General features: G+C 42.8%; 1 protein-coding gene across 9 annotated transcripts in view; it reads right to left on the bottom strand.

Moving 5' to 3' along the window:
- Positions 1 to 13,434, bottom strand: part of LOC103182354 (casein kinase I) — a 165,958-nt gene that overhangs the window by 21,415 nt on the left and 131,109 nt on the right. For 5 of the 9 annotated variants that reach the window (XM_042333787.1, XM_007899346.2, XM_007899343.2 and 2 more), the window contains exons 7-10: positions 7,194 to 7,279; positions 6,958 to 7,042; positions 6,055 to 6,203; positions 1,506 to 1,604 (exon numbers count right to left, since the gene is read on the bottom strand). In XM_042333787.1, the coding sequence (XP_042189721.1) occupies positions 1,506 to 1,604; positions 6,055 to 6,203; positions 6,958 to 7,042; positions 7,194 to 7,279 (419 nt within the window). The remainder of the gene's footprint in view (positions 1 to 1,505; positions 1,605 to 6,054; positions 6,204 to 6,957; positions 7,043 to 7,193; positions 7,280 to 13,434) is intronic. The other 4 variants (XM_007899347.2, XM_007899345.2, XM_007899349.2 and 1 more) reach the window with 1 other exon arrangement.

Genomic DNA, 13,434 nt, shown 5'->3' on the forward strand with positions numbered 1-13,434 from the left:
ATAGTTCCTGACTCAGAACTCCCCAACGGGGTCCTTGCATTTTAACACATCACTCTGGTTTTCAATAGAAAGTATCAGACCTCACTTTTGCAGAATCCATCAATAAAGTGGGTAAGATTATTTGTAGAACTGAGCAGATTCACAGCTCACCAAGCACATAGGGTAACGTTGATAACGCTGCCAGCTTCAAATAACAAACCAATTGTCTTTCAGATTCATATAACATCACAAGAGTTTGGGCTGAAGTTGACGCCTCATTTCATCCATCCTGAAAACCCACAAACACTTCCCTTTACACCATCAAGCAGTGTTCTAAATGAGGCTTGCGTCCAACCACTCTTAATGGTAATACGTTCCAACGATTGATTAACTTCTGTGTAAAACAATACTTCCTGGCTCAAATCACAAATTTGCTCTTCATAACCATTAACCTATGACTTCTGTCCAAGCTGTCTTGACATATGTTGGAAGTATTAGACAGAATGTTCTATCTCAGGCGTTTTATAAACCTCCAGAAAGATCCGTCCCCAATGAGAAGCCTTTTTCTAAGAGCCCTAACAACACCAATTTAAGATGTCAATAAGCAATGGAAATTGACAGAGGAAATACAGAGCAATATGGTCTATATCTCTGCATTTTAATACTGTAAATACAGTCTAGAAGGTACAATCTTATGTTAACTAACTCAACATTTGACAGAACATTATAGAATCATAGAAATTACAGGACAGAAGAAGGCTATGCAGCCCATCAACCCAAGCCTGTGTTAGCACATCCACTGGAAATAACTACTCTATTCTTCTACCCTTTTATATTGTTTACCATTTCAGTTAGAACAAAACGAACCTCAGAAACTGACTTCTAACAATAACTTGCATTTAAATAGTGTCCTTCATACGAGTAGCGTGTGAGCGCTTAACAGCACCGTAGCTTAAAATATAACTTCCAAAAGATATTTTACAATTTCCTGTTACTCAGGTAGATGTAAAGGGCCATTATTATTTCAAAGATATGTGGTGTCTTACTGCTGGTTTACATTCCCCTCAAAATCCAAAGTTTCAAAAGGATTGGTTGCTCAACTCGTTGTTGCTTATGGGACACTTCTGGTACAGATTAGCTGCCATGTTTGCCCATATTACATTCTAATCTTTTCTACTTTGCTTTCAGACATGTGCTTTTATGCGAAAGGCACTGTATAAGCACAAGTTATTACTGTTTATTAAAATGTATAATGAATAAATTAAATCAGTTGATGACCGTCTTAATCTGGTCATTAATGAACAGAACACTGCCTAAAGCAAGTTCTTAACTCAATAGAAGTTTGAAGCGAAAATGGGAAATCTCACAATCGGTCTGCCACAATCTTGCATCTAGTCAACTCTACACCTAGGCATATATGGAAGAAATGTAGCTTTTCCAGCAATGCATTTTCTTCAGTGCAGTCATACAGTGGATGCTGTACAGAAAGTTACAGCAGAGAACACAACTAACATTTCAAGACATACCTGATGTTTGGTTTGCTGCATTTTATCCCTGTGCTGATGGGAATCTCGGTTCACTGCTGCCAGAGCAGTATCTGGATGAATCGAACCAACTGGTGTGGGCTGTAATTGAAGGAAAACAACCATTACACTGAAAGGCAAAAAAATGCCAACCAGGCACAATCACAATAAAATTAACTTAAATGCTTGGATACAATCTTGACTGTTTTTTTAACTAAATTATGCCATTTTATCGTGAATGAAGTCCAAAATCATTCAGCCATCAATAAAATGCACCTCGAAAGAGCAGAATACAAACAAGCTTCAAACAGCAAAATCCAACCTAGCTCCAAATTCTATGCTTCACTTTTCAAAACACATTAAAAGACAGTGTAAGTTCTGGGAGTCAAGCAGAGGTACAATAAAACAGGTGGGTACAATATGAATATTTATTTGCCAACAAATATAATCACTACGCTTCACAATACATCTATGGTAATTCCTGTGAATCACTTTGAGACAATATGATACAAATTTATAGAGTGACTTTCATAGCAGAAGGACGTCCCAAAGTGCTGTGTGTGCAAAGATGTTTTGGTGTTTCAATGAGTTGCTATGTCAAATGAGGATTATTATGTTAAATTTATTCCTGTGGGAAAAGTAAAAACAATAAACACACAGAGGCAAAACATGGTCATCTCTCATTGCCAGAGTATTTCAAAAATGACCAATACCCACTTTTAATAATCCAAATACACCCAATTGCCACTTGTGAAATGTTAAATCAAGAATTTATTAAATTCTTAAAAAATTGCTAATTAACCAATATAGTTTTAGGTGCACTTTCCTTGGACTCTTCTTTTGACATTGAGAATAAAATGTGAAAGAGCTGAGAAACAAGCACTAAGCAATGTTTCCAAATACCATTCAAAAGGTTTGTGATCTCCCAGGCTTCAAGAAGTTGCGTCATCTTTTACACTTACATTTCCAAACCAGAATTCTCCCTGGAGGTTTAGAACTTTATTCACCCGGAAACACGTATCCTTGTGTGTGTCAGTGTGACTCAGTTGGTAGCAATCTTGCTTCTGAGTCAGAAGACTGTGGGTTCAACCTCCTCATCAGGACACTGAACTCACATAATCTAGGCTGAAACTAGAATGCAGCGCTAGGGAGCGCTGCCTCACTAGAGGTGCCGTCCTTCTAATGAGATAATAATAATCCTTGCATTTGCTATAGCGCTTTTCACGTCGGGAGGATGTCCCAAAGCGCTTCACAGAACACACTGTAAAGTGAATTGACTGTATATTTGTGGGCGAACGCGGCAGCCAATTGCGCACAGCAATGTCCCACAACAGTCTTAGATTGAAAATGACCAATTTATTATTGTTTTTGGTTTTGGAAGGATTATTATTAGGCTCTGTGTGGAGTAAGGAAACTTGCCCAAGGTTTCGCCCTCTGCCTGGAATTGAACTCAGGTCTCTCGCTTGCAAAGCGAGTGCTCTAACCACTGAGCTACAGGACTCCTTTTGTTAAACTAAGGTCCCTGTCTACCTGTCCAAGTGGATTTTAAAGATCCCATGGTACTATTCAAAAAGAGAAGGGAGTTTCTCTCGCTGTCCTGGCTAACAATCCCCCAAATAAAATTAGTCACTCACTTCATGGCTGTGCGTGGGACATTGCTGTGGATAAATTGGCTCCGGAGTTTGACAACAAAATACAGGTACTACACTTACAATAACTCCTATGAAGCCTTTTGAGGTCTTCTCCCAAAGTGAAAGGTGCTATACCAAATGTAAGGATTATTATTTACTTATTATCATCATCCTTTCAGCCAATTCATTTTTCACCACTGACCGGCATGATTGTAAATCTGATCAAACTTTCAAGCTGTTACGTCTGTTAAGTTATTCTCTTACATTAAGGGTCTGGCAGAATATTCTTTGAAATGTTTTGAAGGCCTGATGGAAACTAATGCTGAGTGGTTCGCAAAAGATCATTTAGTTCTTCTATGAATGCCAGGTTGATAAAACATTTAACGGAGCCATAAATTCACAATGGGGATGCAGTGAGTTTCCTGCTTCATTTATAGCCAGTCAAGCTGCAGTGAACAAGCTCATTAAATTCTGTGCTTACAGTGCTTTTAAAGTGTAATATTTTAAAGAAAAGCATGTCATATATCACAGCTGGGAATGGATACAAGTGCCATTATTAGGAGGGTAAAAGGTTAGATGAACTTCCAGATGGAGAACAAGTTAGAAGTTCAATAACTGACGGCAAATTATCCACTTGAGTTGAGATAGAACAATAAGTAAAATTCACAAAAGTGGTATCAGTCTGGACCATTAACACTTAATATGAATTATGCAAAGTCTGGGTTGTAGGCAAACTGTATAAGTTGTATAAAATCTGATCTAATCAATGATCTACACGGCACAAGCGTAATTCAATACAGGTGGTACCTGGGATTTATCTGTGATGAACTTTCTAACCAGTGATCATGAACACAGTGTTAAGCTTGCCTGGTAAGAGCAGTGTTGCAGTAGCCTAAGGGCAGGATACCTATACTCTCCACGTGTCACATCGGCTGCAAGGCTTTGAAAAAACAATGAGGAAGAGGAAAAAAGAAAATACGTGTCTGCATGGAACACCTTCCAAACATATGGATTCATGTATGTCTCACTGGCTAAAGACGAAATTACGGAGCATGGCTTGAGAACTGACAGCATATAAACCACAACATCAGTCTTCACTGAAGATGTGATATCCACTGAACAGTTTGAGATTATTATCTTAGCATCCACCATAGGTGATGACAAAGTCATCTTAAGATTGTCATGTGACCACCGGTATCCCCTATTATATCACCCTGTATCTCCTATTATATCAATCTAACTATTATCACATTATTTTAAATAAAATGTTTAGATCCTCCTCTTATCATGCACTTTGTACCAAATTTGGATCCTGGGACTACAGCTTAGCTTCATTAACTGCAGTCTCTCTCCATGAACTCCCAACTCGACTGTTCTCCGTGGTGTTTGTCAGGTGGTCTCAAACTACCAGTCTAAGATTTAGGAAACAGGTTTAATAAAATTTGGTAGTAATGTTTATTTTAACTAAATTGGTTTTAAATGAGGAGGTAGATGAGCGAGGGCTAAAGAGATTGTCTAATTTAAATGGAATAATATGATAAATAGGAGAACAGATACACAAGACTTCAATAAGGAGCAGCAAAATTAAACTCCCAAAATATCCTTGTCTGGGGCAAGCCCATATTTAGGTTTGAACAATCTGTTCCAGATGCTGTTAACGCATATTTTTTTTGCACTGGTAACTTTAGCTGCTTGTCAACCACAGCAATAGCCAGGCACCATTTTGTGAATAGCATGAAATAAAATAAGACCAACCACAACAGGCACTGACAACACAAAATTTATCGGTAAGTGACCAGGAGTAATAAAACAATGATCAAGAATAATTTTACAGGGTACCTGGTCCTTGTGTCATATGAAAAAAGGTAAGAATAGCAACAACAACTTATACTTATAAAGTGCCTTTCATGAAGCGAGAACATCTTAGGAAGTACTGTACAAAGGGTGCCCCCAAAAAGAGGGAGATGGGAGGTAAAGTGGAGGAGTGCTTGGGGAGTTACTGCAGGAAACTGCCGAAGTAGGATGGAACAAGGTCATTGAAAAACTTCAAGATGAGGATAAGGATCTTGAGGTTGATGCTTTGGGGAATAGGATTATAGGAAAAGAGGAACAAAAGGAGATCATTCTGCATATTCCACCTGTAAGGAGCCAGGAGAAGATGGGAATGATAGGCTCACAGAGCCTACTTTAAACAATCCTGTTAGAACAGGATTTTCCAATAATCCAATAATTACTTGGAATTCTACAGATTCAAATATTATTATTATTCATTCACATACAAATAAATATATTGAAGCTCCTTACATCACGTGTAATTGATGGGAAATGAAAATGAATGTTATGTAGGCAATTTCAATTTTTTAATGCTCAAATCAGACCTTAGATTTCATATAATGTAATGAGATGCCAGTACGACTTAGGTTAAAGTTAAAAATGACAACTTGCCCTCATATAGGTGCCTTTAACGAAGGATAACGTCTTGAACAAAGATAAAAGAAGCTAGATTGTTCTGCCTTTCAGAATGTTGTACAAGTAACACTAAACTGAATTTTCATCTCACCAGTAAATGGGAAAATACACTTTGCGTATATACCCTAGTATAGCTGGAGTTTGAGAAGCCTTAGAATAATAATAATCCTTGCATAATCTGATATAGCGCCTTATCACGTCGTCGAGATGTCTCAAAGTGCTTCACAGAATATACTGTAAAATGAATTGACTGTGTATTTTGTAGCTTTACATGCTACAGCACACTGCATCTCATATTTACATTTGAGGCCAAATAAAGCTTTGTCTAGATTGTTACACTCATCCAGACATATTCATAAAACATTTTTAAATTATATTTTGCCACAAAAACTGCACTCCCTTTAAGAAAACATTTTTAAAATATATATAAATAAATGAAGGATTAATCTTACAAGCTGCTTGCCGAACCAGTCATATTCATAATCGAACATGTAACCTTTCCGATCGAATAGGTCTGTGAAGAGTTTCTTTAGATAGTCATAGTCTGGCTTCTCGAAGAAGTCCAATCTTCTCACATAGCGTAAGTAGGTAGACATTTCTTCTGAAAATACAAAATTCTAATTTCAACATCTACTCTGCAGTCAACAACCAAGATCCTTTAAAACACCTTAAAAGATCCATTCCTATTACGTGTGTGAAATCAAGGACTACTGTATTTCAGTCAGCTTGGTGTGATTATTCGGGGAACCTAGAACCAATGCATGGATGAAATGGAAATAACTGATGGAAAACCATTCAGCATATTGTTCTACACCCATTCAAGAAGTAAACATAGGAACTAAACTCACCATTGGTTCACACATGAAGAATGGCCACTTCAGTTCTATGTGCATTGGAGCTTTCCTGTACTTGCGAGGTGTAGCAAAGCTTCTGATGCTTATGGGACTGTACCTCTGCATGTATGTATGTATATGTTATTATTCTGGGTATCTCAGCCAGTTGAAATCCTCAACTCTATATAAATGCAATTTGTTTTTCTTCTGTCATCTTCCTCTCTTGAACGTAGTAAGAAAGTCGATTAATCTCTACACTTGCTACATTGATGCAAGATGTTAAAATTAATGTACACTGAGCTTTTCTGCTCCCTTCCCTGCAGACACAAATCATGCGAGTGCTGATTCAATAACTCAACAGATGTCAGCAGCACATTTCTGAACACTTTAGAGTGCTTTCCGCAAGGTACAGTATCACCTCATCGGCTGCCTATCAATATTGGCAAATCTAAGCCGTTTAAAAAGGGCAAGATACCTAGCAGATTTGAGCATCTATGAGGTCTCCCAATAAATGTAATTTACCTGGAAAATTTTCACACAACACTTCAACCGGCGTTGCTCGCTTCGTGTCCCCGATCTTCTGATATCTTTCTTTTAATGTGTCCGCCTGGGAAAAATAAACTCAGCAGTTTTGTGAGCCAGTCAATATTTCTCCTCCACTAACAGTTACAAAAATACGATACTAAGAATACGTAGGAATGTAATTTCTACATCTTGCATTACACAAATTATAAAACAGATTAGGAAAATAAAACTACCTTTAAGCCTTGCCAAGGAAGACTGCCTCGGAGGAAATACATGAACATGTGACCTAATGCTTCCAGATCATCTCTTCTACTTTGTTCTGTAAAGGAAGCAAAGGCTGTTAAATATCTTAAATGTTATAATTTTCCCTCATCAGTGATATATTCCATCATCTCCACCATCGTGGAGTCCTGTAGCTTAAATGAAGTGTACTTTAATTTTAACATCATCGCCTTGCAAGTGAGAGGACCTGGGTTCGATTCCCCGGCAGGGTGAAACATTGGGCATGCCTTTTTTTCACCTAGCAGTAAGCAGGAACCCAGTTGTTAGTCGATTGGCGGATCAATGGGGGTAATAATCCCATTAAAAAAAATTCACGACTGTTTGTGGACACTGCCGCATTTTACCCACAAAATATACAGTTAATTCACTTTACAGTATATTCTGTGAATTGCTTTGAGGTGTCTTGAATATGTGATAAGGCGCTGTATCAGATTATTATTGTCTGAAGTCCATTCAAACCAGTAAGTCACACATACGAACCAAAGTCTATGTTGCGTTAGGAGACTTCAGCAGGTGGAACGCTACAACGGGCCTCGGTAACCTTTGATCGGAATAAATAATCCTTACATTTGATTAACACAACAGCGAGATATTGAAAATGATTCATTAGATTTTATTTGCAACATTACCAGACTCCACCACTGCCTCACCCCTCAGGCTGCCGAAACCCTTACCCACGCATTTGTCACATCAAGGCTCGATTATGTAAACTCCTTCCTCATCGGCCTTCCCAACTCTTCCCTTCACATGCTGCAGATCATCCAAAACTCTGCAGCTCGTGTACTCTCACGCACCAGGCTCCGTGACCCCATCACTCCCACCCTCGCCCGACTCCATTGGCTCCCCATTCCTCAGAGGATCGAGTTCAAGATCCTCGTCCTCACCTTTAAGGCCATCCATGGTCTTGCCCCTTCCTACCTCTCTGACCTGCTGACTCCCTACCAACCTGCCCACTCCTTCCATTCAACGGGCATCGGTCTGCTCCATGTCTTCCACCCGACCCGCCCGACCATCGGTGTCCGGGCTTTCCGCCTTTTTGCCCCCACACTCTGGAACTCCATCCCACGGTCCCTCCGCCTCACTTCCTCCCTTGCCTCCTTCAAGGCCGGTCTCAAGACCCTTCTCTTCGACCGTGCCTTTGGTCTCTCTCCCACCTCTTTGCCTTCCCTCAACCCTACACCACCCCTCCCCCATGCTCGGGCCCCGATACCTGACTGTTCAGCCCTTTGGGACGTCCTCCCGATGTGAAAGGCGCTCTATAAATGTAATTTTGTTGTTGTTGTTGTATATGACACACGTAGGAACAGGAGGAGGTCATTCTTCCCAACCATGTCTGCAGTCTGTCTATGATTACAGTGGTGAGACATCACCTTGTTGACGAGTATCAACAAGATAATAATAATCCCTCCAAAAAAAACAAAAAACAATAATAAAAAAAATTGGTCATTTTCAATCTACGACTGTTTGTGGGACTTTGCTGTGCGCAATTGGCTGCTGCGTTCGCCCACAAATGTACAGTCAATTCACTTTACAGTGTGTTCTGTGAAGTGCTTTGGGATGTCTCCCGACGTGAAAAGCGCTATATCAAATGCAAGGATATTATTATCATTATTATTGTGTAGTGACTGTGTATTTGTAGGCAAACAAAGTAGGGTGAAGCAGAGGATGTCTGATGACCAACTGGCAACTACCCTCAGGGTAACTGGAGCCTCCGCAGAGTTCAGCCTGCTCCAAAGTGGCATACTTGGTAGAGATTGTTCCCACTCAGCTCCCACTTACTCTGCAAGTTATGGGCTAATGGATAAAGTGGTCACAGCTGAACGTGCAGCAGGAAGCTTGCCTGACAGTATTTGCACAATGTTAGGCTATGCAGTTTTAGCTGGTTCAACTCCGGTAGTACCCCAATGAACACTCTGAGATCCACAAGCCTTGGCTCCTGCTTTCCGGAATAAGGCAACGTGAGACCATCCCTCCAGGGAGATAGTGCGCATTCCATTCCAGACACAGGGACATTTCCATGTGCAGGTGGCATACATATGTGGAACACTGTTTAGGTAAACATAAGCATGGCAATGGGTTTCTGCAAATGTCAGACACCCGGTTGACCAGAAAAAAAGAATTAAATAAAAAGATGAGAACTGGCTGAAGAAGACAGCCAGAAAGGCACAATCAAGCAAATCCAGTGCCCTGGGTCCAGCTTCTTGGACGTCACTAACCCAAAGTTTTGATGCTCAAGTTTAATATATATGGACTCAATTTTGTTAAAATAAATATAAATTTCTTCGTAATGAAGCACTGAGAATATTTTATGAAACTGATCGCAGGGGAGATTTTCCTTTAAATGGGACTGAAAGATGTAGCACAAGCTGCAAACTCCGCGGTGGAAAACCCCATATTAAATTATCTAAATCTGGATACATTCATTTCCAGCAAAGCATTCATTACTGTCAGCAAAAATAACAAGAGAAAACACAAATGTTGGGAAACTGAAACAGATTTCGGAAAATGCTACATGTCCACAACAGGTCAATCAACATCAAGCTCAACTCTTTGTCATGACTCTTCATTGGAGCCATTTGTTCCCTTTTACGTTCTGACTGACATACTAACCGCAGGTTAAAAGTGAGAAGTCAGTGGAGAACAATTCAAATTTCATTAATTCCCCCTGAAATTCTGTTTAAACACAAAGCTGGAGTCCTGGAAACCACTACCTTGGTCTTACTGGAAACAGACAAGTCTAACATACAGTGCAGTGCATAAGGCATGTTATAATGCATACGGTCAGTAGTTCTGTCAAATTCACCCAGTTGCTTTACGACACAAGCTATAAATGATTTACGTTAACTTGTAAGATCAAGTTAGAATGCAACTCTGCATACTGTCTACTTTGGTTTTTGTGGGCCTGTGTTATCCAGAAGTAGGTTATGACTGGCTTCCTACACCATTAAATGACTAATTTCTTGGTCATCACTTCCTGTGTATTGCGTGCGTGCAGAGAGATAACATGAGGACCTGGAAACTGACCATTTTTGGTGTTGTATTTTTAAACACGGTCCCCAATATATATTGATTGCATTATAACACAGCAAGTAGCTTATCTAATTAATGTGCTAACAATTGGACTTTGAACTTCACTAAATTTGCAAGCAATCTTCAATCAAGAGTTACAATATCGGGCAAAAATACAAAAGCAATGCTTGCTTAATTTTCAAAAGTTAGTCCATCAGAAACATCATCCAATCAGTAAACTTTAACCTGTAGACTACCAATATATCTCCGCAGACTCCATAGGTCACCCATTCTGGGTATTACTCACACACTGTAATTCCCCTACCGAGTAGTGAACAAAAATTGTGGAACATGGTTTATTGACCTTTAAAAACAAATCCCAATTCTGGAAAACACAGGTTCTTTATAATCAAGTCCTCAGACTTCTCTTCCCTGCTCTCCTCACTCAACCTTTCCTTACACATAAACTCCCCCACTCACAGTCACGGCCACCCACTCGATTTGGTGATCACCCGGGGCCTCAGTGCCTCGGATGTCACTATTACCGACAAGGCCGTCTCTGACCACCACTTCATCTCCTTCACCACCTCCACCCCACTCCACACCTCCACCAGACCCACCACCATCTTCTACCGCCCTTGGAAGAAGTTACCCCCACAATCCCTAACCGATGCCTTGGAGTCCTCTGAACTCCTCTCCCTCTGGCCTTCAACCCTCACCGACCCCTCTTCTCCTCTCTCCCTCCTCCACAATACCCTCTCCTCCACACTCGATACTCTTGCCCCCATCACTTCCCGCACTGTCTCCTACTCCCGCTCCTCCCCCTGGTACACCACCCACCTCCGCTCACTGAAGAGCCAGGTGCGGGCCGCTGAACGCACCTGTGTCAAATCTGGCCTAACGGTCCACCGACAAATCTGGCTGGACCTCCTCAAAATTTACCGCTCCACTCTAGCCTCGGCCAAGTCGTCCTTCTACTCCAGGATAATCCTGGAGGCGAAGAACAACCCCAGGCTACTGTTTTCCACCACAACCCGACTCCTCCGTCCCCCCCGCCACCCCGCGCAGGTCATCTCCTCCAACCTTCACTGCGAGGAGATGCTGGATTTCCTTGAATCCAAGATCAAGGGAATTCGCTCCGCGGTCACTTCCCCTCCAACATCCACCAACCCCCCACCCCTTCCCTCCCACACTCCGACTCCTACCCATCCTCCCCTACACACTTTTGTACCCGTTTCCCCACCCTCTGTCACCAAACTCATCCTATCCCTAAAACCAACCACCTGCTCCCTTGACCCCATCCCCACTCCACTCCTTATCTCCCAGCTCCACTTTCTTGCCCCACATATCACTGACATCATAAACCTGTCCCTCTCCTCTGGCTCTGTCCCCATTCCATTAAAAACTGCCATCATCACGCCCACCCTGAAAAAACCCTCCCTTGATGCGTCGCAGCTATCAAGCTACCGGCCCATCTCCAACCTCCCCTTTCTCTCCAAGGTCTTGGAAAGAGTTGTCGCCTCCCAACTGCGCTCTTTCCTTTCCACCCATTCACTTTTCGAACCCCTTCAGTCAGGTTTCCGTGCTGCCCATAGCACAGAAACTGCCCTGGTCAAGGTCACCAATGATATCCTGACCATCTGTGACCAGGGCTCCCTCTGTCTCCTCGTCCTCCTCGACCTATCGGCAGCATTCGATACGGTCGACCACGCTATCCTACTCCACCGCTTGTCCTCCCACCTCAACCTTCAAGGCACTGTCCTTGAGTGGTTTAGGTCGTACCTTTCTCACCGTCTTCACTTTGTCTCACGAATGGCTTCTCCTCCACCCCCCGCACTGTCTCATGTGGTGTCCCTCAGGGCTCTGTCCTCGGTCCCCTCCTCTTCACCCTCTATATGCTCCCCCTTGGTGACATCATCCGCAGACATGGAGTTAACTTCCACATGTATGCGGATGACACCCAACTCTACCTTTCCTCCTCTACTCTCAACTCCACGACCACCGATGTCCTGACAGCTGCCTGTCCGACATCGAGTCCTGGACGAGAGACAACTTTCTTCAGCTCAACGTGCGAAAAACCGAGGCCCTCCTGATTGGCTCACGTCAGCGCCTCCGCACCTCAGGCGCTGACACCATCAGCATCCAAGGCTGCACTCTCCACCTCTCAAAGCCAGTCAGGAACCTCGGCGTTTTGTTCGACCCTGAGCTGTCCTTTCTCCCTCACATCCGCACCACAACTGGCACCGCCTTCCATCACCTCCGAAATATCGCCAGACTACGGCACTACCTCACCCCTCACGCTGCTGAAACCCTGGTTCACGCCTTTGTCACCTCAAGGCTGGACTATGGGAACTCTCTCCTCGCCGGCCTTCCCGGCACCTCCCTCCACAAGCTGCAGGTCATTCAGAACTCTGCAGCTCGTGTACTGTCCCGCACCAGGCTTCGGGACCACATCACTCCCACCCTCGCTCGCCTCCACTGGCTCCCCATCCCCCAGAGGATTGATTTCAAGATCCTCATCCTCACCTACAAGGCCATTCACGGCCTTGCTCCCTCCTACCTCTCCAACCTACTATCCCCCTACCTACCTGCCCGTACCCTCCGTTCCTCTGGCTCCGGTCTGCTCCACGTCCCCCGCCCCAACCGCCCTACCATCGGTGGTCGGGCCTTCAGCCTCTCAGCCCCGAGGCTCTGGAACTCCATCCCCCAGTGCCTTCGCCGCCTCCTCCCTTTCCTCCTTCAAGGCCGGTCTCAAAACCTTTCTCTTTGACCGTGCCTTCAGCTCCCCTCTCGACTCTCTTCCCCCTCCTCGCTCCCTCCCTTCCCTCCCCTCACCCTGACCATTTCCCCCCTCCTCGCTCCTTCCCTTCCCTCCCCCTGACCATTTCCCCAATACTCGGGTCCTGACCTAACTGTGCAGCGCCTTGGGACGTCCTCCTGACGTGAAAGGCGCTTTATAAATGGAATCTTGTTGTTGTTGTTGTTTTTAAAAAAAATTGTAGAATTCAAAACTCAACCTCACAATACCCAGTTTATTTATTTAATAAGAATATGACAAAACTAAACACTACCTCTTGCATTGTGTCAACTCATATTTAAAATGTTTGAAATTCTAATCAGGTAGATGTACAGGGAACTGCATCATAATACAGTCGGGTGGGTCCAGTACAACAATAATCTTTG

Source organism: Callorhinchus milii, unplaced genomic scaffold (assembly GCF_018977255.1).
Source record: "Callorhinchus milii isolate IMCB2004 unplaced genomic scaffold, IMCB_Cmil_1.0 Scaffold1, whole genome shotgun sequence".
Classification (NCBI taxonomy): Eukaryota; Metazoa; Chordata; class Chondrichthyes; order Chimaeriformes; family Callorhinchidae; genus Callorhinchus; species Callorhinchus milii.